General features: G+C 45.3%; 1 protein-coding gene across 1 annotated transcript; it reads left to right on the top strand.

The window, feature by feature from the left end:
- Positions 1–875: 875 nt before the first annotated feature.
- dhx9 (DEAH (Asp-Glu-Ala-His) box helicase 9) lies at positions 876–23,214 on the top strand. The gene is made up of 28 exons (XM_030752803.1): positions 876–1,008; positions 2,354–2,511; positions 2,586–2,726; positions 2,809–2,920; positions 3,043–3,209; positions 3,676–3,824; positions 6,287–6,333; positions 8,190–8,326; positions 8,416–8,505; positions 12,207–12,368; positions 12,696–12,773; positions 12,850–13,041; positions 13,377–13,518; positions 13,692–13,774; positions 13,890–14,046; positions 14,604–14,701; positions 14,789–15,002; positions 15,326–15,420; positions 15,817–15,890; positions 16,003–16,155; positions 16,236–16,396; positions 19,862–19,973; positions 20,059–20,220; positions 21,566–21,693; positions 21,773–22,002; positions 22,168–22,283; positions 22,369–22,569; positions 22,715–23,214. The coding sequence occupies exons 2-28, from the start codon at positions 2,401–2,403 to the stop codon at positions 23,022–23,024; spliced, it is 3,822 nt and encodes a 1,273-aa protein (XP_030608663.1). The 5' UTR covers positions 876–1,008; positions 2,354–2,400; the 3' UTR covers positions 23,025–23,214.
- Positions 23,215–23,461: the final 247 nt, after the last annotated feature.

Below are 23,461 nucleotides of genomic sequence, written 5' to 3'. Positions count from 1 at the left end.
TCTTGAGCCACAGAGGGAAATTTATCCCTGGGTTACCCGGGAGGCCCTGTTGCCAATACATTAGTGCTCTGATATTGGCAGCCCAGTAATAGTGTTTAAATACAGGTAGGCCCAGACCTCCCTCCTCCCTCGGCCTCTGTAAATGCACTCTAGAAATCCTAGCATTTTTCCCATTCCATATATAGGATTGAATGATCGAATCCAGGTCCTTGTAGAAAGTCGCTGTAAGATAAATAGGAAGATTTTGACATAAATACAAGAACCTAGGTAGGGAGATCATTTTGATCGAATTAATGCGTCCAATCATTGACAGAGGCAAAGTCTTCCAGTACTCAATATTTTGCTTTAATCCGGATATAAACTCTGCGAAGTTTAGTTTGAATATAAGTTTGGGGTCTTTGGGTATAGTAACTCTGTGGTGCATTTTGGTGGGATGAGTCTTGCACTGAATGTGCTCCTGTGTCCCATCACTGTGTTGTAGAGTGGGTGGGAGCCATTGTTCATAATGGCCTGCAGCTTAGACAGCATCCTCCTCTCCGACACTGCCATAAGCGAATCCAGCTCCAGTCCCACCACATCACTGGCTTTGTGGATCAGTTTATTGAGTCTGTTGGCGTCTGCCGCCCTCAGTCTGCTGCCCCAGCATGCAACAGCATAGAGGATGGCACTCGCCACCACAGACTCATAGAAGATCCAGTATGAGGCTCAGATAGTGTAAAGATTACTGACCCCTGTGCCAGCAGTTGTCCCTGAAGGGAGGAAAGTCATCCTATCAGGATTTGATGTAAGGGCTAATGCAGAGGCCCGGGTCCCTGCTCCAAAAATATCCAATTACATAAAAAGAATGTGGTGGAGTCCGATTCTCCCTCCGGCCTGAGGAGGCGCTGAAGAAGCGAGCGGCAGGTTTTCAACCGATAGTGAATCGACGCCCAAGGAAGCTAACGCTGCTGGATCACCGGCGCCGTGCTGCTGAAGGCTGCAGCTGCTTCTTGTTATTCTGACCCGACGGTGAGTTAAAAACCCTTCAGGTTGTTTGGACCTGCTTTTCTCTTTTAATGCATTGCGATGTTAGCGTAAGTGCGGGTGCTAAGTAGCTAGCTGGGAGCTAACGTTAGCCTGCTGGCACGAATTGATTCGGTTAATTTTACACATTTATCTGAAAATAATATTTGTATGAGCTAGACTGGAAGGTTACAGACACGCACATTAAAGAAGTGCGCATAAAGCGTCAATTTAATCTAACACTGTCAGGCTAGCCTTCAATGCTAGCCAAACGTCAGAAAGCTGAATCTGGTGAATGCTAGCAGCGTGTTTTTCTGACATGTTCACAGGAAAATCAGGCGAGCTGCTGCTGTTATCATTTCCACCCCGAATCACGGCGGAGACGGCCTTTAATTATGCAGTTGCGCCTGTTTGTCCTGATGTGTTCTCTGGGTGAGGAAAACGGAGACTGTGCAGATTTTTGGGTAGAGTTTGGTTGGCGCGCTTTGACTTCCGCCAGAAAATAATGAATTTCTTCCTGTGGAGACTTTTTTCCGTCCACACACTGATATGAAACGATACTTCACTAAAAACACACTCAAACTGCAGCTTTTCAAAAATAAGTTGTCAAAAATGACCGTGCGTGCGTGCGTGTGTGCGCGTGTGTGTGCTGTTTTCATTTGTCCTAATGACTCTTAATAGTTTGCATTAGGCTCCTGATTTTGTTATTTCACCCCATTTTTGTGGCAGACAAGCAAAGAAATCAAAGAAATACAGTACTGTGTAAAAGTTTCGAGCCACCCCTCATTTCTTTATAGACTTTCTTGTATTTTCTTTTTTCATTTATATTTTTAAGTGGTCTTTTCCTGCTGTACAGTAAGTGACGCTAGATTCAGACATAAGGACAGCAACATTTATGGGAAACGAGACATAAACACTGGCCACTGAGCTCAGTGAATGCACCCCCAAGAGATGAGGTGAGGAGAAAAAAAAAGTTGGTTGGACTTGATTTACTTAATTTAATTATTAGATTTCTGTTCAGTAAAGTAACTCAGATTCATCCAGTCATGGTTGCATGTGTTAATCGCCACTGAAGGCTCGTTGGGGAAGAACCTGAAGTTTAATCTTGAAAGGTGGTGAGCAGCCGGCAGCGACGCCGGTACCAAAGTTTGGCCCAGAAATTGTGTAATTTCTTGGACGAGATAGTATCATTCCTCAGTGCAGCAAAGCTGACATTTTTCCAGTTCCTGGGTGGAGTCGGATTGTAATACTTATTGATTTTTGTCTCCTTGTGACTCCAAACAATATTAACAGTAAATTCCAGAGATAATCTGTGTATCGAGGAGTTTGACAGCAGTTTGTCGTTTCTCAGAGTAACGGGTCCACAGAAGAGGAAGGCCCCGCTCCTGTCGGTCCACCATGGCAGACGTCAAGAACTTCCTGTACGCCTGGTGTGGGAAGAAGAAGCTGACTCCGAACTATGACATCCGAGCAGCGGGTAACAAAAACAGGCAGAAGTTCATGTGTGAGGTGAGCGTTCAGTCTGACTTCAGGAAGTTTAACTCTCTGAGGTTTTTGCTCATCTTAAACTCTCCTACCTGCAGGTCCGAGTCGATGGCTTTAACTACATTGGGATGGGAAACTCCACCAACAAAAAGGATGCTCAGACCAATGCTGCCCGGGATTTTGTCAACTATCTGGTCCGAATCGGGGAGATGAATGCAGCAGAGGTCCCGGCTCTTGGGGTCAGGAAACTGTTCCTGTTTTTCCTGATCTTCTTTGATTTTGTCTCTTTTTTTTTTTTTTTAATGAGTCTTCTGCCATCAGGTGAGCGTTCCTGACGCAGATCAACCTGATTCAGGAGGAGGAGGCGACAGCTTTGGAAACCTCCCTTCTAGCGGCCCTTTACCGCCTCACCTTGTAGTGAAAGCTGAGCAAGGTAACAGTGGAATCATGGCTTTAACTCAACACACCACAAGTTCTTACTTAAATGTGGTGAGTTGAGTTGGATTAAACCGGTTCAGGTATTCAGATGACTTCTTTCTGCCTCTGCCTTCTTAGAGGGCGGCAGCACGAGTGGACCGGTTCCAGGAGTGACCGGACTGGGTTATGCAGGAGGAGGAAGCTCAGGTTGGGGAAGAGGAGGAGGTGACGGAGGAGCTCAGTGGGACAGAGGGGCCAACCTGAAGGAGTATTATGCCAAGAGAGATGAACAGGAAGCACAGGCGGTACAAAACCTTTACAAATTAGAGTGCTGTGAAAATTATCGGTCATATTCACATTCAGGTCTTTGTAGGCGTTACTAGGCAGTGCAGGTCTTTGAGTTCCTGTAATGGCACCTTAATGTAAGAGTTGTGAGCTATTTTATTGTACAGATAAATCGTGATGATGATATTCTCAGTTCCAGTTCAGTTTTATTCTGAGACATGGGCACAGTGGGTGTAGATGTTTACCCTCTGAGTTCGTTCTATGTCTGGGACCAGATCATTAATGCCTCCCTCTTTAAGTCTTCTAAGAGCCTGCAGAGGGTGGACCCGGTGCTTGGCAAGTGTGTAGGAGTATTCAGAGCATCTTTTGCCACAGAGGGAATCCTTTTACTGTTTATAACTTTAGCCATGATTCATGCTCAAATATTCATCACCCTTGAGCTCTCTCCTTCACTCAGTGTCCTCCCACCTGTGTTTCTGTTTGCAGACTCTGGAGTCAGAGGAGGTGGATCTGAATGCTAACCTTCACGGTAACTGGACCCTGGAGAACGCCAAGGCTCGTCTGAACCAGTTCTTCCAGAAGGAGAAAACCAGTGCTGAGTATAAATACAGCCAAGTGGGACCGGACCACAACAGGTCTGGATCAGGAAACTTGGAGGCTTTTAGACCGGCTGGAAATTTCAAACCAGATCCAGTCTGACTGGTTTCAGTGAGCTAGAGCTGCTCCATCATGCTGTGTAGTTAATAACTACATGTTTAAAACTAACAACAAATGCTCATCAGAAGTTCTTGATATCTAAAAGTGAGGCAGAAATTGGCAAAAAGCAGCTGTGACTTTGATTTCTCTGTTTTCACTGAATTATTTGAGTCTGTTGGAAGTCTTCCTTTTCCATCAGTCTGGATTTGGTTTGGAGTTCACTGTCGGCCTTCCAGCCACAGACCTGCTTTTATGTTGCATGCTCAGACATTCAGATTGTGCCGCCCGCAGAGCAAGTCATTCAGCTCAGAGACATTATACACCAGAATATCAAATCTGAATAGAAATCTACTGGAAAATGTGATCTTAGGAAGGATGGACCCACCTGTTGCTGTTAGGTGGCTGCTGAGGTCCCAGATTTGCTTCCATAATGGCTGTTTCTGTGTGATTTGGTGGGGGGGGGTGCTTTGGCACAAATAATTGAAACCTCACCTGGCGAGCGAGCCCTGGGCGGGGCTTCAAGTGTCAGGTGGTAATTCTCAGATTTTCCTTCATGTTTTTTTGTAATTTTTTTCAAGTTTATATAAAATGGGACTAAGATTGATTAATTGAGGTGCACGAGGGTTTTATAGACGTCCTTTCTGTTTTTCTTCATCTTTTTACATTTTTATTTTCTGCTGCCTTCTGAATTCTTTTGTTTTCCTCATTGAAGAGTTTTTAGAGGTCATTCCCTCTTAAAGACAACGCACACCAGCTGGGTCTTAACGGATCATCCACAGTCATATTTCCAGCTGTTTTCCATACTTCTGAAAATCATCTTTCTCTTAATGCACATCAAATGTGTGAGACTGGCTTGAAGATGGCCCAGCTGGTGTGTGTTGCACTGCAGAGCTGACATCCATCAGTTGGTAGTCGATGCTCAGGACGTTCCTGCGTGTTTTTCTGCTGGACTTGCTGTAAACCCAGAGAGCTCCAGAGTGTGTTGGTTACACCAGAGAGCTCTCACTGTTTGATTGAACTGTTCAGAGTACAGGCACCAGCCAATTCAGCCTTAAACAAGAAGGAGAGCTAAAGCAGGAAGAAACCTGACAAACCCAAAGTTTGAAGTATCTTAGTTCATTTCAGCATTTTCGGAAAACGTGTCCTGTACCAACATTTTCTTTAAAGGCCAGAAGTTTGCAGAGTAAAGCCGGGTACACGCTGTGCAGTTCTGCCTTTCCCACCTGTCAGACTCAGTCATGTTTGTGGCTGTGGCTCCAGAACGAAGGTCCTGAAGGTGAAAAGGAGGCTCAAAGCTGGCCGTTGAAACAGTCTCATTCTCAAAGGCCGTTTGGGATAAATTAACGCTGTCAGAAATTCAGGATTTCCTTCATCTACTAACCAGCCAACATGCATTCCAGAAAAAAAGGATGGTTTTTTTGGTCCAACCCCTCACCCAGGCCCAGATTGCTTTGGGAGACCCTACCAGGAGCAGTTTGACCCAGGCACCACAGCTCCTGGGATCACTCGCAGCCTGCTACCCACAGCAGAGCTCCTGATTGGCCAGTTTCAGGTCAGACAGCAGATCATCATGGCCTTACCTGTGGCGGCTGAGCCTAAAGGATGAATTTACCTTGGGATACCCTACCAGGGGTGAGGAAGGCCATAGTTGGATCACGGATGAACAAATCCGTTCATGGTAAAGCTTCTGATTCTCTCCCAATTCATTAGATCCATGTGGCCTTAATAAATGTAAAAGATTGCGGAAATTGCACAGCGTGTTGGCACATTAAAAGTCAGGCACAAATTAATAATTTGAGCAAAATCATTTAAATAAATGTTTATTATGTTTTCTGTTTTTAACAGTCTGGAAAACTGGCCAAAGTTTCCAGTGCAGCTGAATCATTTTAACGTTGCACCCAAAAACAGGCCGTTTCTGAAAATGTACCTGTCTGATAAACAGGTGAAAAGTTTAGAACTGGATGGTTGGAAGAGGAAAATTACAGTGAAATGGCAGCTGTTAAAATCAGTATTGAGCTGGTGAAATGTTCAGGAGGTTAAACCTGCAGTCAGTTTCCTGCTCCATCAGAGAACACCGAGGTGACACCAGAACTCACAACCACACTGAAGGAAGACATGGGGCAGCGTTTAGGTGCACTAAAGCTGTCTCATGGGTGCAGCTCAGGCTTGGTGGCGTCTGGTTGTGATTTCTGGTGTCACTGTTCACCGCAGGGCAGAGAGCAGCGAGGAGAATCAAAGCTGTTGATTGGTGTTTAAAAATCCCAAAGTCTGGCAGAAAAACATACAGGCTTCCTCCTGAGAGCACAACAGGTGAGTTCAGCTCCTCACGCTCCTCTTTGTCTGAGGCCTTTATTTTGGTAAACAGGAAGTGAAGCTGTGATGCTTGTCTTTGTGTCTGCAGGAGCTTCATAGCAGAGATGCAGCTTTTTGTGAAGCAGCTCGGCAGAAGTAAGATTCAGATGTTTCTTCATAAATGCTGTGATGTTAGTTTCAGCTAATCAGATGTAGTGAATGCAGCTTTAATGGTTTAAGGAAGAAAAAATAAACGTTTTTTTCCAGAGGTCTGTTTCACACGACTGATTTAAGTGCCGGTGTTCTTGCTAAGAGGGCTGTACTAAAGCCACATTCATGGGAAACGAAGATTGGAAGAAATGAATATTTACAGCATTTAAACAGTTTTTGAGGAGTTTTGTTATAATGCACAACAATACTGCTCAGCCAGGTTTTGCTGCATTGTGACCCCTTCAGAAGAATGTTGGTCAGAACTGTAATTTAATCCATTCCTACAAAACATCAAAACATCTCTGATCACTTGAGGCTCAAACATGTTAGCAAAAAGCACCGGTTGTCCTGAGAAAGTAAAAGGTAGTGGAAATAGGAGGTGTGATGAACAGCTCCAGAGAAGTCAAAAACTGTACCAGATTTAAATGTAGCCGATGAAGCTCACCTCCTCGTGTGCACCTGGGCCGTTTCCAGCACAGCTGCTATTTTTTAATCTCTCAATGGATCTGTTACATCTCCTGCCTCAGGACTGTGAGGCCCACAGAAATCAGATCCTTTCCTCTAAATGTTCTCCATAGCCTCTTTCCCACCAACAGGGTACCGGAGCCGTGAATTGAACCGTTAGGCGGGTTTTCCACCGCCGAAACACTCAGTGCTCGGCCGAAAAACGGTTTCAGTTCCGGCCCCGCAAACTAGCTGGTCTGGAACCAGGAACCCGTGCTGAAAGCGGCAGAAGGGCGTGACTCTGCCGTCTCAACATCAAGTTTTCTACCATATTACATGTGTATTAATGAGAAAAGCGAAGTGATTTTCACGGCTGTGAATTAGGTTGGGCTCTAAGGCTGAACTTGCTGCTTTGTATCAGTTCATATCACAGATAAAAGGACACAAAGTGCGTACTTGTCGTCTTGCTCTAATCACTGTCTGTGTTTCCCTCTGTGCTGCACACAGATGCTGCAGTAGTTTGGTTTGGACCCTAAAACGTATTTGCAGCACAGAAAGGAGAGCGTGTTCTCCCACGTTTGTGTGCTTCAGCTTCCGTGTCCAGACGAGGACCCGCCCACACTCATACGTAAAGGAGCAGTTCACAGAAACGCGGTGGGAACGCGGGCCCATTCTTAATCGTTTCGCCGGTTCATTGGGATCGGCACGGGAACTTGCTCCGGCTCCGGAACGTCGGCGGTGGGAAAGTAGCACATGAGACAAATTTTCAATTCAGTTCAAAACTCGGTGAGTGCTGAACAAAACGACGTCCATGCTCCTCACCTGCCACGCTGCCTTCAGCCTTGTGGTCCGAACCCATCTGGATGAACCCGAGAAAATCATCAGTTCATTTCAGGAGGTAGAGCAGGTCACCTACTAATCGGAAGGATGGGGCGGTTGGATTCCTGACTGCTCCAGGCTGCATGCCAAAATATCCTCGGGCAAGATACTGAACCTGAAGTTGCTCTCTGACGCAAGTGTTGGAATATGAATGAGTGTGAATGTTAGACAATAAGCACTTAGCTAAGTTTCATATGGAAGTGCTTGTATCAATGGGTGAATGCAAACATGTTGTATAAGCGCTTTGAGTGCTCAGAGTAGAAAAGCGCTATATAAGAACTAGTCCATTTACCATTAAACGGTTAAATCAGGTTTCTGGTCTCCGTGAACCTGTTCTCAGAAGGTTTTGGTCACACCTCATAGAGCAGATTAACATGTGACAAATATGATCAGAAGAATCATGAGCTGAGCACAAAAAATGTAAAAATAGCCACTTTATGTTTAACGTAAAACGTTGCTCGGTTTACTCCGCTCTGCAGGGATCACGGCTCGAGAGCACGGCTCCAACAAGAAGCTGGCGGCTCAGTCGTGCGCTCTGTCTCTGGTCCGACAGCTGTATCACCTGGGAGTTATCGAGGCGTACTCCGGGGTCACCAAGAAGAAGGAAGGAGAAACTGTACGCCAAAAGAAACGCAGATAAACACTGTGACGTGGCTCATTTTTAAAACCTGGAAATTAAAAACTGTGTTGTTGGTTTTTGCCCAGTTGGAGGCGTTTGAGGTCAACGTGTCTTCAGACCTTCGGCAGCAGTTGGCCACTGTGGTCCAGGAGCTTGGAGTCAACGTCCCCCCACCGGTGAGTCGCACAAAAACATTCGCACACGTGATGTTCGGTCTCCGTCAGTCAAATCTGCCCTGCAAATGCAGATATTAAATAGATGGAAGCAGTGTGGTCTAATGAATCTCGACTTCTGCCATGATCTGAAGTAGGGCTGCTCGATTATCAGAAAAAATCATAATCACGATTATTTAACACGAATATTCACTGACTTTCTAAACTTTGCATTTATTGACCTTAAAAAACAGTGAATACCTGAAATCTAGTGCAGTTCTACAATCTGTTGACAATAAATATTACATTGAAAATACAGAATATATAAATAAAATCTAAAAATATATAAGTAAATTGCAACATAAATAAATATGATATAAATGAAACACAATAAATAAATAGAAATATAATGCCAGTTATCGACTAATAATACCAGGAAGAAATAGGACCAAGTTATTTAGACCAAATAAATTTGCTCATATTTTATTGCCACAGCATCTGAACAGATCCTGTACATGTACTGTAAGGTTTGGTATCAACGTTGATGGGGACGTTTTCAGGGTCTGGTGCTAATCACACCCGCAGAGCAAATATTGGTAGGGATATCTCCTTACCGTCCCTACCGCCATAGCCCAGAGCAAACAGGAAACATGCTCAGCCTCAGACTAAATCAGGATTATTGAGGCCGACACAGCAAATGCCGGTTATACTGGCAGCAAATGCCGGTTATACTGGCAGCAAATGCCGGTTATACTGGCAGCGCTGTGATGTTTGTGTAGTGATCCATCCCTTTAGCACAACTAGGCTGGATTATTGTAACACTTTGTATGTTGGTGTTAGCCAGGCTTCCCTATCTTGTCTACATCTGGTTCAAAATGCTGCTGCGCGGCTCTTGACGGGATCACGGCAGAGGGAGCGTATTACTCCTGTTTTATCCTCACTGCACTGGCTGCCTGTCCATTTTAGAATTCTTTTATTTGTTTGTAAGTCATTACATGGCCTTGCCCCACCTTATCTCACCGAGTTGCTGCAGTTACATACTCCTTCCCGGTCACTCAGATCAGCTGACCAGCTGTACCTGGATGTGTCAAGGACACAGCGGAGGCTCAGAGGAGACAGAGCCTTTGCTGTGGCAGCTCCTAAAATCTGGAATTCACTGCCATTGGGCATTAAACAGGCCTCGTCATTGGCCAATTTTAAATCTGCTCTTAAGACATATCTTTTTCATTTGGCCTTTGACTAGTATGAGCTGCTGTTTTGTTTTGTTTTTATTTTATTTATTTATTTATTTATTTTTTAGGATAAACTGTGTATTTTATTGTTTTTATTTACTGATTTTTTTTTTTTTTTTACCTTTTTTAAATTTTATCTTCTCTTGTCCTGATGTGTTTTATGTACAGCACTTTGGTCGGTGGTTACTGTTTTTAAAGTGCTTTATAAATAAACTTAGCTTGTGGATGGTGCAGATCCCACCGTGTGTTAATCACCTTGCGGTCGTGTCCCGGTGTTTCACTTGCGGTGTGGCTGACAGAAACAAATAAAATTCCCGGACTCTTTTTCCATGTCCCAATAGCCAGTCTCAATAGCCGGGGATTGGTCCACCAGGCCCTCCGCCCTTGGCCACCACCCAACACACACTGCACCCGACCCCTACGACCCCTCCTGTGGGTGGTGGGCCTACCGGAGGGTGCGCCCATGTCGTCTCTTTGGGCTGTCCCCGGCTGGGCACCACGGGCTAATGCCCGGCCATCAGACGCTCTCCTTCAAACTCCCTCCCCAGGCCTGGCTCCAGCCTGGGGTCCCGGTAACCCTATCCCGTGCAGGGTAAACAGTTCCCTTGTTGACATTTCCATAGGGGTCTTCTGAAATAAAATGCCAGGACTCTTTTTTTTTTTCCCAGCCGCAGAGAGAGCTTGGTCCGTATAGCTGGCAATAAATCAGACTCGTTTCCTGTGGGTGTTGGACTCCGTCAGGGCTGCCCTTTGTCACCGATTCTGTTCATAATTTTTATGGACAAAATTTCTAGGCGTAGCCAGGTGGCAGAAGGCTTCTTCCTTGGTGGCCTCAGAGTCTCATCTCTGCTCTTTGCAGATGATGTGGTCCTGTTGGCTTCATCAGGGGGGGGCCTCCAGCTCACAGTGGAACAGTTCGCAGTCGAGTGTGAAGCGGCCGGCGTGAGAATGAGCACCTCTAAATCTGTGGCCATGGTCCTCAGCCAGAAAAGGGTGGAGTGCCATCTCCGGCTCATGGACAAGTTCCTGCTCCAAGTGGAGGAGTTTAAGTATCTCGGGGTCTTGTTCATGAGTGACGGGAGAAGGGAGCGGGAGATCAACGGGCGGATCGGGGGCCCCTTCTGCAGTGATGCGGATGCTGCGTTGGTCTGTCATGGTGAAGGGGGAGCTGAGCGTCAAAGCAAATCTGTCGATTTACCGGTCGATCTACATCCTTACATCCAAAGCTCCATCCACGAGCTTTGGGTCGTGACCGAAAAAATAAGATCGCAAATACAAGCAGCAGAAATGAGCTTCCTCTAAAGGGAGGCTGGTCTCTCCCTTAGAGATAGGGTGAGTGCGGCCATTGGGGAGCTGCTCAAAGTAGAGCCGCTGCTCCTCCACATCAAAAGGAGCCGGTTGAGGTGGCTCGGCATCTGGTTAGGATGCCTCCTGGGCGCCTCTTGGGTGAGGGGTTCTGGGCATGTCCTACATGGAGGAGGCCCCGGGGTAGACCCAGGACATGCTGCAGAGATTATATCTCTTTGGTGGCCTGGGAACGCCTTGGGGTCCCCCTGGATGAGCTGGTGGAAGTGGCTGGGGAGAGGGAAGTCTGGGCTTCTCTGCTTAGGCTCCTGCCCCCACGACCCGGCCCTGGATAAGTGGAAGAAATGGATGGATGGACTCTTTTTTTTCCTCCTGGGTCAGTTTTTTTCAGCTCCCTACAGGAGTTTTCTGGTGTTTGAGTCCTTATATTAATGCTATGATTATTATTCCTTATATTGAGACGATGATTGTTCTCTCACTGATAAATTCAAAAACTCCAGGGAAAAGTAGTCAGAAGTGCACAGAAGGAATCTGCGGTGCTGAACAGGTCAATCAGAACTGTTGAGTCAACCTGATGTGGTGTTAGATTTCCTGGGACGTCAGGTTACGCCAAAAAAAAACAAGTCAGGTTACACCATTGGTTACTGCGTCAGATTCAGAGGGGTTTACGGTTAGCCCCACAAAGACCCAATGCAGAAGCATAATTCCAGCCTGAGAGTTTACTTGCAGAGCGTAAAGTGGCGTCATTTTAATAATAATTGTTTTTTGTTGATTACACTGTTTTTGTGATCGTTTGGAGCCAAAATCAAAATTCGATTAATTGCACATCCTTATTCTGAAATCCCAAACGTCTGCTCTCACTCTTGCCATCGTGCATGTCTTTATGGCTGCTTTAGACAGGAAAATGAATTTTGTGCCATCCACAGCAACCAGATCTGAAACCAGTGAAACCCCTTTGGTAGAAGCTCTGCAGAAATTATGTGATGAGTGTGCCTGTAACTCCTGCTCATTGTCAAAATGAGCACAAAGCTGTAGTGAAACGATTGTGAGGTGCATGTACAGTGGAATATATTTATGTTTGTGGTTGTAATGTGACAAAATATGGAAAAGTTCAAGGGGTATGAATGGTTTTGCAAGCCACTGTAGGTTCAGTTTGGTGTGTAACGTGAAGGTTCTTCTATGTTCCAGCCTTCGGACCCCAGCAGCCCAGTGTCTCTGGCTCAGGGGAAGCTAGCACAGTTCGAGCCGTCGCAGCGTCAGACCGGAGCCGGAGTCGTTCCCTGGTCGCCGCCTCAGGTCAACTGGAACCCCTGGACCAGCAGCAACATTGATGAGGGGCCACTGGCCTACGTGAGTCTTAAAAGCCCTGAAAACTTTGACAGAGAAATATATTTCCTAAATTGCATCAGCTGCTGGCTTGTTGCTCTTTATTGGCAGGTATTCAGAAAATGTGCTGGAGAAGGGAATGAAGTTGTAGTAGTCTGTCAGATGAAGGAGGACAGTAATTTCAGAGGCCCGTAGGGTGTGCTGAAAAGTAAAACCAAGTGTCTTCAGAGCCGTGCAGCTCTTCCCTTCTCCTTTCAAACTCTTTTTCTTGCCAAAACTTTACTGTGGACTAACTTCAGAGCGAGTCGTGGTGAAACCCCACCTTAAAAAAGCCTTCTTTAACCCCTTCAGTGCACTCCGGAGCAGATCAGTGGTGACTTGCACAGCGAGCTGACTTACCAGCTGGAGCATGACGAAAACCTGCAGAAGGTCGGTTTAGTTTCTTTACCTTTGCATCTGCTATACTCAGTGTGTGCAGCAAGGCTTAAGAGACGCTGTCGTTCAGATCCTGATGGACCGCGAGCAGTTGCCTGTCAAACAGTTTGAGGATGAGATCATGGCGGCCATCGAGAGAAACCCTGTGGTGATCATCCGAGGAGCGACGGGCTGCGGTAAAACCACTCAAGTTCCTCAGTACATCCTGGATCGCTTCATCAAGGGGGGCCGCGCATCCGACTGCAACATCGTGGTTACCCAGGTAACACCCGCCGCCGAGGAATCCTCTCATACGGACGTGGCTGAGCTAATTTAACCAACTGTGACAGTTCCTTATCAGAACAGCCGATGAACCAATGTTACAGCTGAATACATTTTTAGCAGCATTTATTTTATTCCATGAAGCAAATTTAAGTGTAACTAATAAAATGTGAAGGTTATAAAGGTTACAGGTTAACTCCAGTCAGTCCCTGTTGCTGCTGCTGTCTTTTTAAAGTACATTGCTATTTCTAACTCCACTTCATCGCTGTTTGAGCTCAGTGTACCCTGAAAATCTGCCAGTCCACACAGCAGTGCTGACTTCCTCCTTCTCTGCAGCCCAGGCGCATCAGCGCTGTGTCTGTGGCTGAGAGAGTCGCCTTCGAGAGAGCAGAGGATCTTGGGAAAAGCTGCGGCTACAGCGTCCGATTTGAGTCTGTCCTCCCTCGACCCCATGCCAGCGTCCTCTTCTGCACTGTCGGTACGGAAACCACTCTCAGAAAACTCAATGACCTGTTCGATAAAGAAGCAGTGAAGGTGTCGGTTACCTGGTTGGACCAGAAATCTCATGAGCTGCTACCAGAGAAGGTTCAGTGGGGAACAGATATGTAACGACTCTGTCATGAACGTCTATGAGTGTGTTTTGTGTTTCAGGTGTTCTGCTGCGGAAGCTCGAAGCAGGAATCCGTGGTATCAGCCACGTCATCGTTGATGAGATCCACGAGCGAGACATCAACGTGAGTCCACGTATTCACTGATTTTTCAGAAGCTTATTGAGCAAAAAATACCTGGGGGGCACCTCTTGAGTGGTGTTGCAGGTTCCTCTCTCTGACCCTCTGTGTGTCCGTGCAGACGGACTTCCTCATGGTGGTCCTCAGAGACGTGGTCCAGGCCTACCCCCACGTCCGCGTCATTCTCATGTCGGCCACCATTGACACCACCATGTTCAGAGAGTACTTCTTCAACTGCCCTGTCATCGAGGTGTTCGGACGCACCTTCCCCGTCCAAGGTACCTCCGACTCACCTGCCTCACCTGTGTGTAGAAACATTACTGAATCTTTGGGGTTCATTTTAAGTTTCATACATTCACCCAAGATCAGACCAGTGCGTGCCAGGTTTATCTCTATAAAACTATTACAATGCCCTTTAAAAACATGTGTGCAGGACACTGAAATGTCTTCAGGGGCACTTGTCCTTGGAATTTTCTGTAACTCATGATAAACAATCTGTGACCAAAAAGGCCAAAAATATCAGCTGTATTGGGCGTAGCCAAGAGGTTTGGCTGCAAATACGGTGAAAAGTTAGTCCCACGTTTGGTTCCTGCCTGGTTGGACCAGTCCTACGTGCTGTCCCATTCCTGATGTTCCCCTTTGTTCCTGTCCACATTCCTAAATGTAAGGAAGGATGGTGCATCTGCCTTGTTTTTTCTAAACTAAAGCCTTGTGCTGGAAACTGACCCTAAACTGTTTTTACATTAATGATCAGTATAATAAAAATTCACTGTTTATATCAGCAGAATAATGGCTTTGGTTCTTCTGCAACTTGAAAACTCTTCTTTGTTTGCAGAGTATTTCCTGGAGGACTGCATCCAGATGACCAAGTTTGTCCCTCCACCAATGGACCGGAAGAAGAAGGACAAAGATGAGGAGGGAGGAGACGACGACGTAAGAAACTTTTTCAACTTGGACTTAAAGTATCCGGATCTAAACGTCTGCTGACACGGAGAAAATGCTTCTGTCTTTTCTCGGCAGACTAACTGTAATGTGATCTGTGGGCCGGAGTACACGCCGGAGACGAAGCATTCGATGGCTCAGATCAACGAGAAGGAAACATCCTTCGAGCTGGTGGAGGCGCTCCTGAAGTACATCGAGACGCTGCAGGTGGCCGGTGCCGTGCTCGTCTTCCTGCCCGGCTGGAACCTCATTTACTCCATGCAGAAACACCTGGAGTGCAACCCACACTTTGGTACGCATCACAAATACCAACGATGGCCTCAAATGCAAATTTACATAATTTTAAATGCTTTACGTCACTGTTGATGAACTTTTTGGTGGGTGGAACCGTCTTCCCCGACATTTGGTTCAGACTCTGGGTCTTGCAGGGGAAAAGCAGGAGAGACTTCTTCAAGCTTGTTTGTCCAATGATATGATTTTTGGAAGCCTCCATTTATTTATTTCCTGCTCTGCCAAGTTAAACTTGAACATGGATTCAGCGACAGTCCAGCTGGTGTTTTTAGTTTTGTCACTCATCGTGTGAGGACACTTTAAAAATGCTGTTTGTTGTTTCAGGAAGCGGCCGGTACCGAATCCTGCCGCTTCACTCTCAGATACCTCGGGAGGAGCAGAGGAGGGTGTTTGATCCAGTTCCTGATGACATCAGAAAGGTCAGTGGTGTAAAAACACTAAAAACTTTTATTTTCATTTTAATTTGTGGCATTTTAATCGTTTCAAAGCCTTCAGGTCACTTCTCGAGCTTATAAAATTGTTATTAATGACACCCGTGGCCATCAAGTGAACTGCAGTCATCAACGTGTTGCTCGGATTTGCACTCAACGCACATTAACAATCAATATGTGAGCCAGAAGGACACACAGAGCGGCCTGTATCCTTTTTACCTGCATATCAGTTAAATCACAGCAAAGCTGACCTGGATGTGAAGAAGCTGCCAATGTCAGATACATGCTACACACCTCTATATAGAAAAGAGCCTTTAATAAAAAAGCATTAAATGATGTAAAACGCTGCATTGAGCGTGTCTAAACAGCACACTGATGTTTCAGGTGATTCTCTCCACCAACATCGCAGAGACGAGCATCACCATCAATGACGTCGTCTACGTCATCGACTCCTGCAAGTAAGTGTGCCACTGCTGCGGACCGTGAGCCTTCAGACGTCTACTTTTCCTTCCTGAAATCAGTGTCTGAGGGGATTAAAGGTTAAACGTCACACTGTCGCTGTCGTCACAGGCAGAAAGTGAAGCTCTTCACCTCCCACAACAATATGACCAACTATGCCACCGTCTGGGCCTCCAAGACCAACCTAGAGCAGAGGAAAGGTCGAGCCGGCAGAGTCCGGCCGGGGTTCTGCTTCCACCTCTGCAGCCGTGCTCGTTTCGAGAGGTAAGACCCGTTAACCCCCCCACCCTCAGCCCACCGTAGGCTGCAGTGTTGTGTGAACAGGTGTGTGTGTGGCTCTGCAGGTTGGAGACTCACATGACTCCAGAGATTTTCAGGACTCCACTGCATGAAGTTGCCCTGAGCATCAAACTGCTGAGACTCGGAGGCATCGGGCACTTCCTGTCCAAGGCCATCGAGCCGCCGCCGCTGGATGCCGTCATCGAGGCTGAACACACTCTGAAAGGTACAACAGGCCCCTAATCTGTCTAATCTTGGCAATTGGAGTTCAGTTCTTGGTAGGTAAACAGATCACTGGTGCCAGTGTTGGTGCTTAGCTGGGGGACGTGTGACTTTGTATTATCTCCATCGCAGTGGTGACTGATGCTGTAGTTATGAAAGAGGAAACAAAAACGGGGCAAACAGGGAGCCTTGAGGAACACCACATATAATCAGCGGACTGTTAGACATGTAGGCTAATAACCTCATCATTTTATTTTTGATGAGCAGTAGAGCTGCAGCTATCAGTTATTTCAGTAATTCAGGGTTTCCGCGGGGTAGTAAAAGGTAGTAAATCAAATGAGCTCAAATTAAGGCTATTAAAAGGTAACAAACAGAATTTGACTTGGTAGTAAAGTTTTCATCACCCCTTCAATATATTTAGAGTTTTCCATTGATGCAGACTTTTTAAGTTTAACTATAAAATCTGTATAGAAATATAACTGCTCAGCAGGACCTGAGCTGATGTTGATAGACTCGATTGGTTCCGCTGTCCGATCTGCTGTGCGCATGTGCGGAGTCATTTTGCACCTCGTCATGGAAAAATCTAAGTTTTCACAACTTTGGCTCGATGACCTGGCATTCAAAGACTGGCTTAACCCTCTGGAGTCCACGGACGCGCTTGCACGTCAAAATGACATCGCTGATTTTAGATGACGTAGCATCGCCACTTCGCTCTCAGACTGCTGGCTTACTTGTGGTTCCTAGGATACTTAAGAGTAGAATGGGAGGCAGAGCCTTCAGCTTTCAGGCGCCTCTTCTGTGGAACCAGCTTCCAGCTTGGATTCAGGAGACAGACACCCTCTCTATTTTTAAGATTAGGCTTAAAACTTTCCTTTATGATCAAGCTTATAGTTAGGGCTGGATCAGGTGACCCTGAACCCTCCCTTAGTTATGCTGCTATAGGCCTAGTCTGCTGGGGGGTTCCCATAATGCACTGTTTCTTTTCATTCACCTTATTTACTTTGTTTATACTCCACTCTGCATTTAATCATTAATTGATATTAATCTCTGGCTCTCTCCCCTCAGCCCCCCCTCAGCAGATGACCCCCCCCCTCCCTGAGCCTGGTTCTGATGGAGGTTTCTTCCTGTTAAAGGGAGTTTTTGTCACCAAGTGCTGCTCATAGGGGGTCGTTTTGACTGTTGGGTTTTCTCTGTATTATTGTAGGGTCTTTACCCACAATACAAAGCGCCTTGAGGCGACTGTTTGTTGTGGTTTGGCGCTATATAAATAAAATTGAATTGAATTGCTGCCATGAATCGAAAGTGCAGACTTCAAACTATGTACCAGTTTTTAAATTACGTTGATAGACCAAGTAAAACCAGAGTTATGCCCAATAGTTTATGCCATGCTTTTTCCTGTATATCGTCCTCACCTTCGATGCGCGTTTTGTTTAGAAATAAACGGTGACAATGTGAGTTTCGCTAACAGGAAGTGCTTGCTAATATAAACAAAATACAACAAAATAATTCCCGACAACACCTTTCCTACTGGTGGAAAAATGCACCATATCAACAATCAGAAAATTATGCAGTAACACGATGCATTTGGGTGCATTTGGCTGCTGAGGAGCAGATGAAAAAGTGGTAAAAGAGACAACATTACAACATTACTCAGTCTTGTGGAGTACAGAAACTGTTTTTTGAGGTGGCATAAATAATTTGTGTAGCATCTTAATGTGAGTCCTGCAAATAGTTGTACACAAAAACACCTGAGGCCTTCCCTGCATTTTAATGTCAATAGTTGTATTTAACTTTATTATTTACTATATTTTTACACAAGTTTTGAAAATTTACAACTTATTTGCATTCTAAGTTGTAAAAATGATTTGTTAAGCATGTTTGTGATTTTTAAAGTAAAAAAAAATGTATGTGATTATAAGTCCAATGTGTTAATACAGTATGTCAAAATGAAAGAATAACTATACAGTCACACACATGAGGTTGTGCTAAAAAAATGACACCAAACAAGGTAAACAGTTTCTAAGGTCAACTGTAAAGCTACAAACAAAAGTAGTCAAAAATGGCCAAATGTACCTCGGACCCCAGAGGGTTAAACCGGTCATGGGGAATGATCGAGAGGCGTTTTGTAAAGTGTGCAGAAAAAATATAAATTTGACCCGAAACGGTGTGACGGCGATCAAATCACACCGAGCATCCACCGTTCACCAGCAGCGGATTCATGTTTTTTGGTGCTACACAAAGCGCTGCAACTGCAACCTCAAGGTCAGCTACGAGCACAAGTATCACTGTCACACCTCAGCACCAAACCGGTATTCCAATATTCTACTGGAAAATAAATCATCGGCTTGTGAAACGTGAATTTCATTGTCTTTTGTTTATGTTCTCAAATTTCCTGAGTCTTCTTTAAATATTGGAATATTAATGTGTATGAGGTCTTAGTCCAGACAAAGTCACAGTTACACCTTCAAGTAAGTGGAATAAAGTTTTGTCTTCGGTGAGAGATGGGCGATCATCTTAGTGCTGTGAATCCACCGCCACCCCAAAAAAGGCTGCTGATCGATTTCGTGCTGGTAGTAAAAATATTTTAGAGGCACTAAAATAGTTAGTAAAAGGCAGTAAACTGAACTCTAGGATTCCTGTATAAACCCTGTAATTGAGTATTCTGTTGATTAATCAAGTAATTGGATAAGAAATACTTCTATTAATGAGCAATAATGAATATTTAAAAGAGAAAACACCTTTTAAAATTAACCGCCCAGTTTCCATTTTAGAAACTTTCAAAAGAACTAAAGCCTTTCATTGTATTCATGGGCCATGCTAAAATTACATTAAAATTATTTTAAAGAAAACATTTGTAGGGTCTTTACCCACAATACAAAGCGCCTTGAGACGACTGTTTGTTGTGATTTGGCGCTATATAAATAACATTGAATTGAATTTGCTTAAATACAAAAGTAAATGGCCACAAGTACAGTAATGACAAATATAGCAATAAGGTGTACGTGCAGCCTGAACTAAGGCATAAAATAGGCTTTACTCTTTCTTACATCAGGAGGAGCCAAAAACAGTTCTGACGGTGTATGTGCTGCTGGATGAGGGTGTGTGTGTGTGTGTGCGGGCCTTTAAAGGAGCATGAAGCAATGAGGTTCTCAGGTTTGTCCTGAGCTTTGATGTTTCCTGCTGCAGAAGACAGAAGTTCTGATGGTGACATGTTCATAATTAATATTAATAATAATTCAGTGTCCAACCCAACAGCCCAGGTCAGTGACTCAGAGTTTTACTGGCCTAAAGGTTTTATTTTTAAATACAATTTAATTTATATTTTTTTATATTTCATATTAATCTAATTCTTCAAAATGTTCCTAAAGCTTTGAAATAAATACAGTCTCGTGGATAAAATGAAGCATTACAGTAATTTTTAATGGAGTTTTTGGAGTTACTCGATGAACAGTTTGGGTGTTTGTTTCAGAGCTGGACGCTCTGGACTGCAACGATGAGCTGACTCCTCTGGGGCGGATTCTGGCTCGACTGCCCATCGAGCCTCGGCTGGGGAAGATGATGATCATGGGCTGCATCTTCCAGTCAGTTTCTCGTCTCTTTGCCTTCTGATTCACGTCTCGGCATCCTGTCTTTAAGTTAAATTCTCATTTTCGTGTCTCCCTCTAGCGTCGGCGATGCGATGTGCACCATCTCGGCGGCCTCGTGTTTCCCGGAGCCGTTCATCAGTGAGGGAAAACGTCTCGGGTTCGTGCACAGAAACTTTGCTGGCAGTCGCTTCTCGGATCACGTGGCGCTGCTGTCTGTGTTCCAGGCCTGGGACGATGTCAGGTCTGTGTGGGCTGTTTTACTTACAGACAAGGGCGTAGGAATGAGTTTACTGTTTAGGCGGGGGGGGCACATATCAGAAACTCGACAGATCCATAAATACTCGGAGCAAAGCGCAAAAAACTGCTATGTGATCTTTTACTTTCTTTTTTCAAATGTTTTTTGGAAAAATAGTGTTGTGTACACCTGTATTATTGCATGTGTGATTTACATATGTATATGTTTTATAATCATCAGATGTGGGCAAACCACCAAACAAAATGACTTGAGTCTTATCAAGCATAATGACCGTGTAATTCAGGGCTGTACGCTTACTTTATCAGGTGGCCGCACTGGTACAAGCAAGCTAAATATTTTAGTAGCACAAAAATAATTTATTAGCACACACAAGTGCAAAGTTTGATATGTTTTATTGGTGGAAAACATTTAATACTAGTCAAAAATGCATTTATGATGGTTGACTGTCAACAGAACTGGTTCTTTAATTAAACAACGTTCTGACATGAAAGAAGCCTCACAGATAATGTAATAAACAAATTATTCACTTTTTAATATCAACCTTAAATAAAAAACAGCTATTAAAATATACCTATTGAGTTTGAAACTCTGTTTGGCCAGCAAACAGAATCTAATAAATAAAAATAAATATCAATAAAAATAATAACCAACAGAAATAAAAGTGATACCTCTCACATTTAATAGACAAGCTGTGTGCCTGCCGTTGAACTTTACAGCCCTGCATTTAATAAGTGGCCAAACAGCTGCCGGAGCGCACAAAAGGTTTAAAACATTGGTCAAAAGAGCCAAAACGTTTTGTCCGCCTCTCATTTTCAGCCACAAACTGCTCGCAAATTGACTTCCTGTCCAGGATGTCAACTTTATCCTGAATATGAAAGTAAAGTGACAACAAGACGTTATAAACAAGCATGTTCACGGCAACATTCCCACAGACCGTTTTTACCTCATTCAAAGAGTTTCTGACTCCTGCCGCTGGCTCCGCCTCCCAAACACTCAGAGCCATTCAGAGGGGGGCGGGGGGGAGCACAGTGACATGACGCTATTTTGCGCCTTCAAAATAAAAGCGTGCGAGGTTTCAGTATTTTTCTCCTCCAGTGTAATTTTTGGGTGGTAAAAATGTGTCTGTCTCCAATATAGGGGGGGATACACCCCCCCCCAGTTCCTACACCTATGCTTACAGATTAACAGCGTCAGCTGCAGGGCACAAGTAACTTTGTTGATAGAGTGGTAAAGTTACAAAACAGTGACGCGAGGTGTCGTTTTTCTCCCTGAAACGATTGGACAGCAGCTGCAAAGGTAATGAACACTTTGTTGTCGTGCTCATGCTCAGGATTAACGGGGAGGAGGCGGAGAGTCGCTTCTGTGAGCACAAACGTCTCAACATGTCGACTCTGAGGATGACCTGGGAGGCCAAAGTTCAGCTGAAGGAGATCCTGGTGAACTCTGGGTTCCCCGAAGGTACCCGAACACACCACTCTGACACATAAAGCTGCCTTTGAACCTGCAGAGAGCTCACCTGTGCTGTCGCTCCCCTCAGAGTGTCTCATGACGCAGATGTTCAACACGGTGGGACCGGACAACAACCTGGACGTGGTGGTTTCTCTGCTCACCTTCGGCTCGTACCCCAACGTCTGCTACCACAAAGAGAAGAGGAAGATCCTGACCACCGAAGGCCGCAACGCCCTCATCCACAAGTCCTCCGTCAACTGTCCCTTCAGCAGTCACGACATGATCTACCCATCGCCGTTCTTCGTCTTCAGTGAGAAGGTGAGACAAACGCCACGATTTTATTTTTGTGTTATTTCTTTAGGTTTTCTGTCAGAGCATCGCTGGCCAACATTTCAGTGGAAGTAATGAGAATCCTTGTTTAGCATCTCTCAGGTGGTTTGGAGATTATGTTGTAAGTATGGAAACTTTCCTGAATGTTGTCAGATCCGAACCAGAGCAATCTCGGCCAAAGGGATGACTCTGGTCAGTCCTCTGCAGCTGTTGCTGTTTGCCTGCAAGAAGATCACCTCCAACGGGGAGATCGTGGAGCTTGACGATTGGTGAGAGAGCGTCGCAGTCTGACGTCTGAGCTCTCGTTAATGATGATGCACAGTCTCAGTGACCTGTCACCTTTAATATTTGCAGGATCAAACTGAAGGTTCCTCACGAGGTGGCGGGGGGCATCCTGGCTCTGCGGGCCGCTCTGGAGGCCGTGGTGGTGGAGGTGACCAAAGACCCGGAGTACATCAGACAGATGGACCAAACCAATGAGCGGCTCCTCAACATCATCAGACACGTCTCCAAACCGTCAGCGGCCGGGCTCAACATGATGGCCAACAACCAGAGGTACACCCCCACCCCCAAATACAGCCATGACCTGGACTCTTTTTGATCTTCTTTAGTCTCTGCTTCATCATCATCATCATCATCTTCCTCTGTTAATATTCACATCTCCTGATGACTCCTCTTCTCTGTTTGTGTGTCTGTACAGGATGGGTGACGGTCCACGACCTCCAAAGATGCCTCGTTTTGATGGAGGAGGAGGAGGAAGCAGCTACAGGGGAGGATACGGAGGAGGGGGATACAGTGGAGGATATGGAGGAGGGGGGGGGGGTTATAGAGGAGGATATGGAGGAGGAGGGGGATACAGAGGAGGTGGATCAGGATACAGGGGTGGTGGAGGAGGTGGTTACAGGGGTGGTGGAGGAGGTGGTTACAGGGGAGGTGGAGGATACGGAGGAGGCGGTTATAGAGGGGGAGGTGGTTACGGGGGAGGTGGAGGATACAGAGGAGGATATTAGAAATGATAAAAAGGAGGAAACTTGTGCGTTTGTCTATTTCTTCTTTAGTTATTGTTGTAGAAAATGTAATCAGAGCCGTGATGATGAGCAGGTGGAAGATTAATGTGACCCTCTGCAGCTGAAACACTGATCAGGAATCTGCTGACGTTTGTTTTATTGATGACTGATAACCAATAAACCTTTGATATTCCCCCTGTGCTGGTTTTTTTTTTGCTCCTCCTCTTCACACTCCATTTAACTCTGTGATGAAGATTCAACTCATCGGGACTCTTTTGGCTTTAAACACAAACTTGACGTCCATCAAACAAACCAGAAAGTTTAAATACATTTGAAATTCCAAGGAAAGCCTTTCTGATCACACCTCGGCTCACTGAGGTATTCAGCCGGATAAAAAGGTTTTATGTTTTTGAAGCTGCTCAGTACCATTAAGCACCAGC

The sequence above is a fragment of the Archocentrus centrarchus genome, chromosome 17 (assembly GCF_007364275.1).
Source record: "Archocentrus centrarchus isolate MPI-CPG fArcCen1 chromosome 17, fArcCen1, whole genome shotgun sequence".
NCBI classification, from domain to species: Eukaryota; Metazoa; Chordata; class Actinopteri; order Cichliformes; family Cichlidae; genus Archocentrus; species Archocentrus centrarchus.
Note: the sequence above shows the minus strand (reverse complement) of the source record. Positions and strands in the feature narration are given on the sequence as shown.

Excerpts from the sequence above, each read along its gene's own strand:
- dhx9 (XM_030752803.1), top strand. The coding sequence starts at position 2,401 with ATGGCAGACGTCAAGAACTTCCTGTACGCCTGGTGTGGGAAGAAGAAG. Across the intron at positions 2,727-2,808 it reads CAGAGGTCCCGGCTCTTGGG|GTGAGCGTTCCTGACGCAGA; the intron begins GTCAGGAAACTG and ends TTCTGCCATCAG. Across the intron at positions 15,003-15,325 it reads GGAGTGCAACCCACACTTTG|GAAGCGGCCGGTACCGAATC; the intron begins GTACGCATCACA and ends TTGTTGTTTCAG.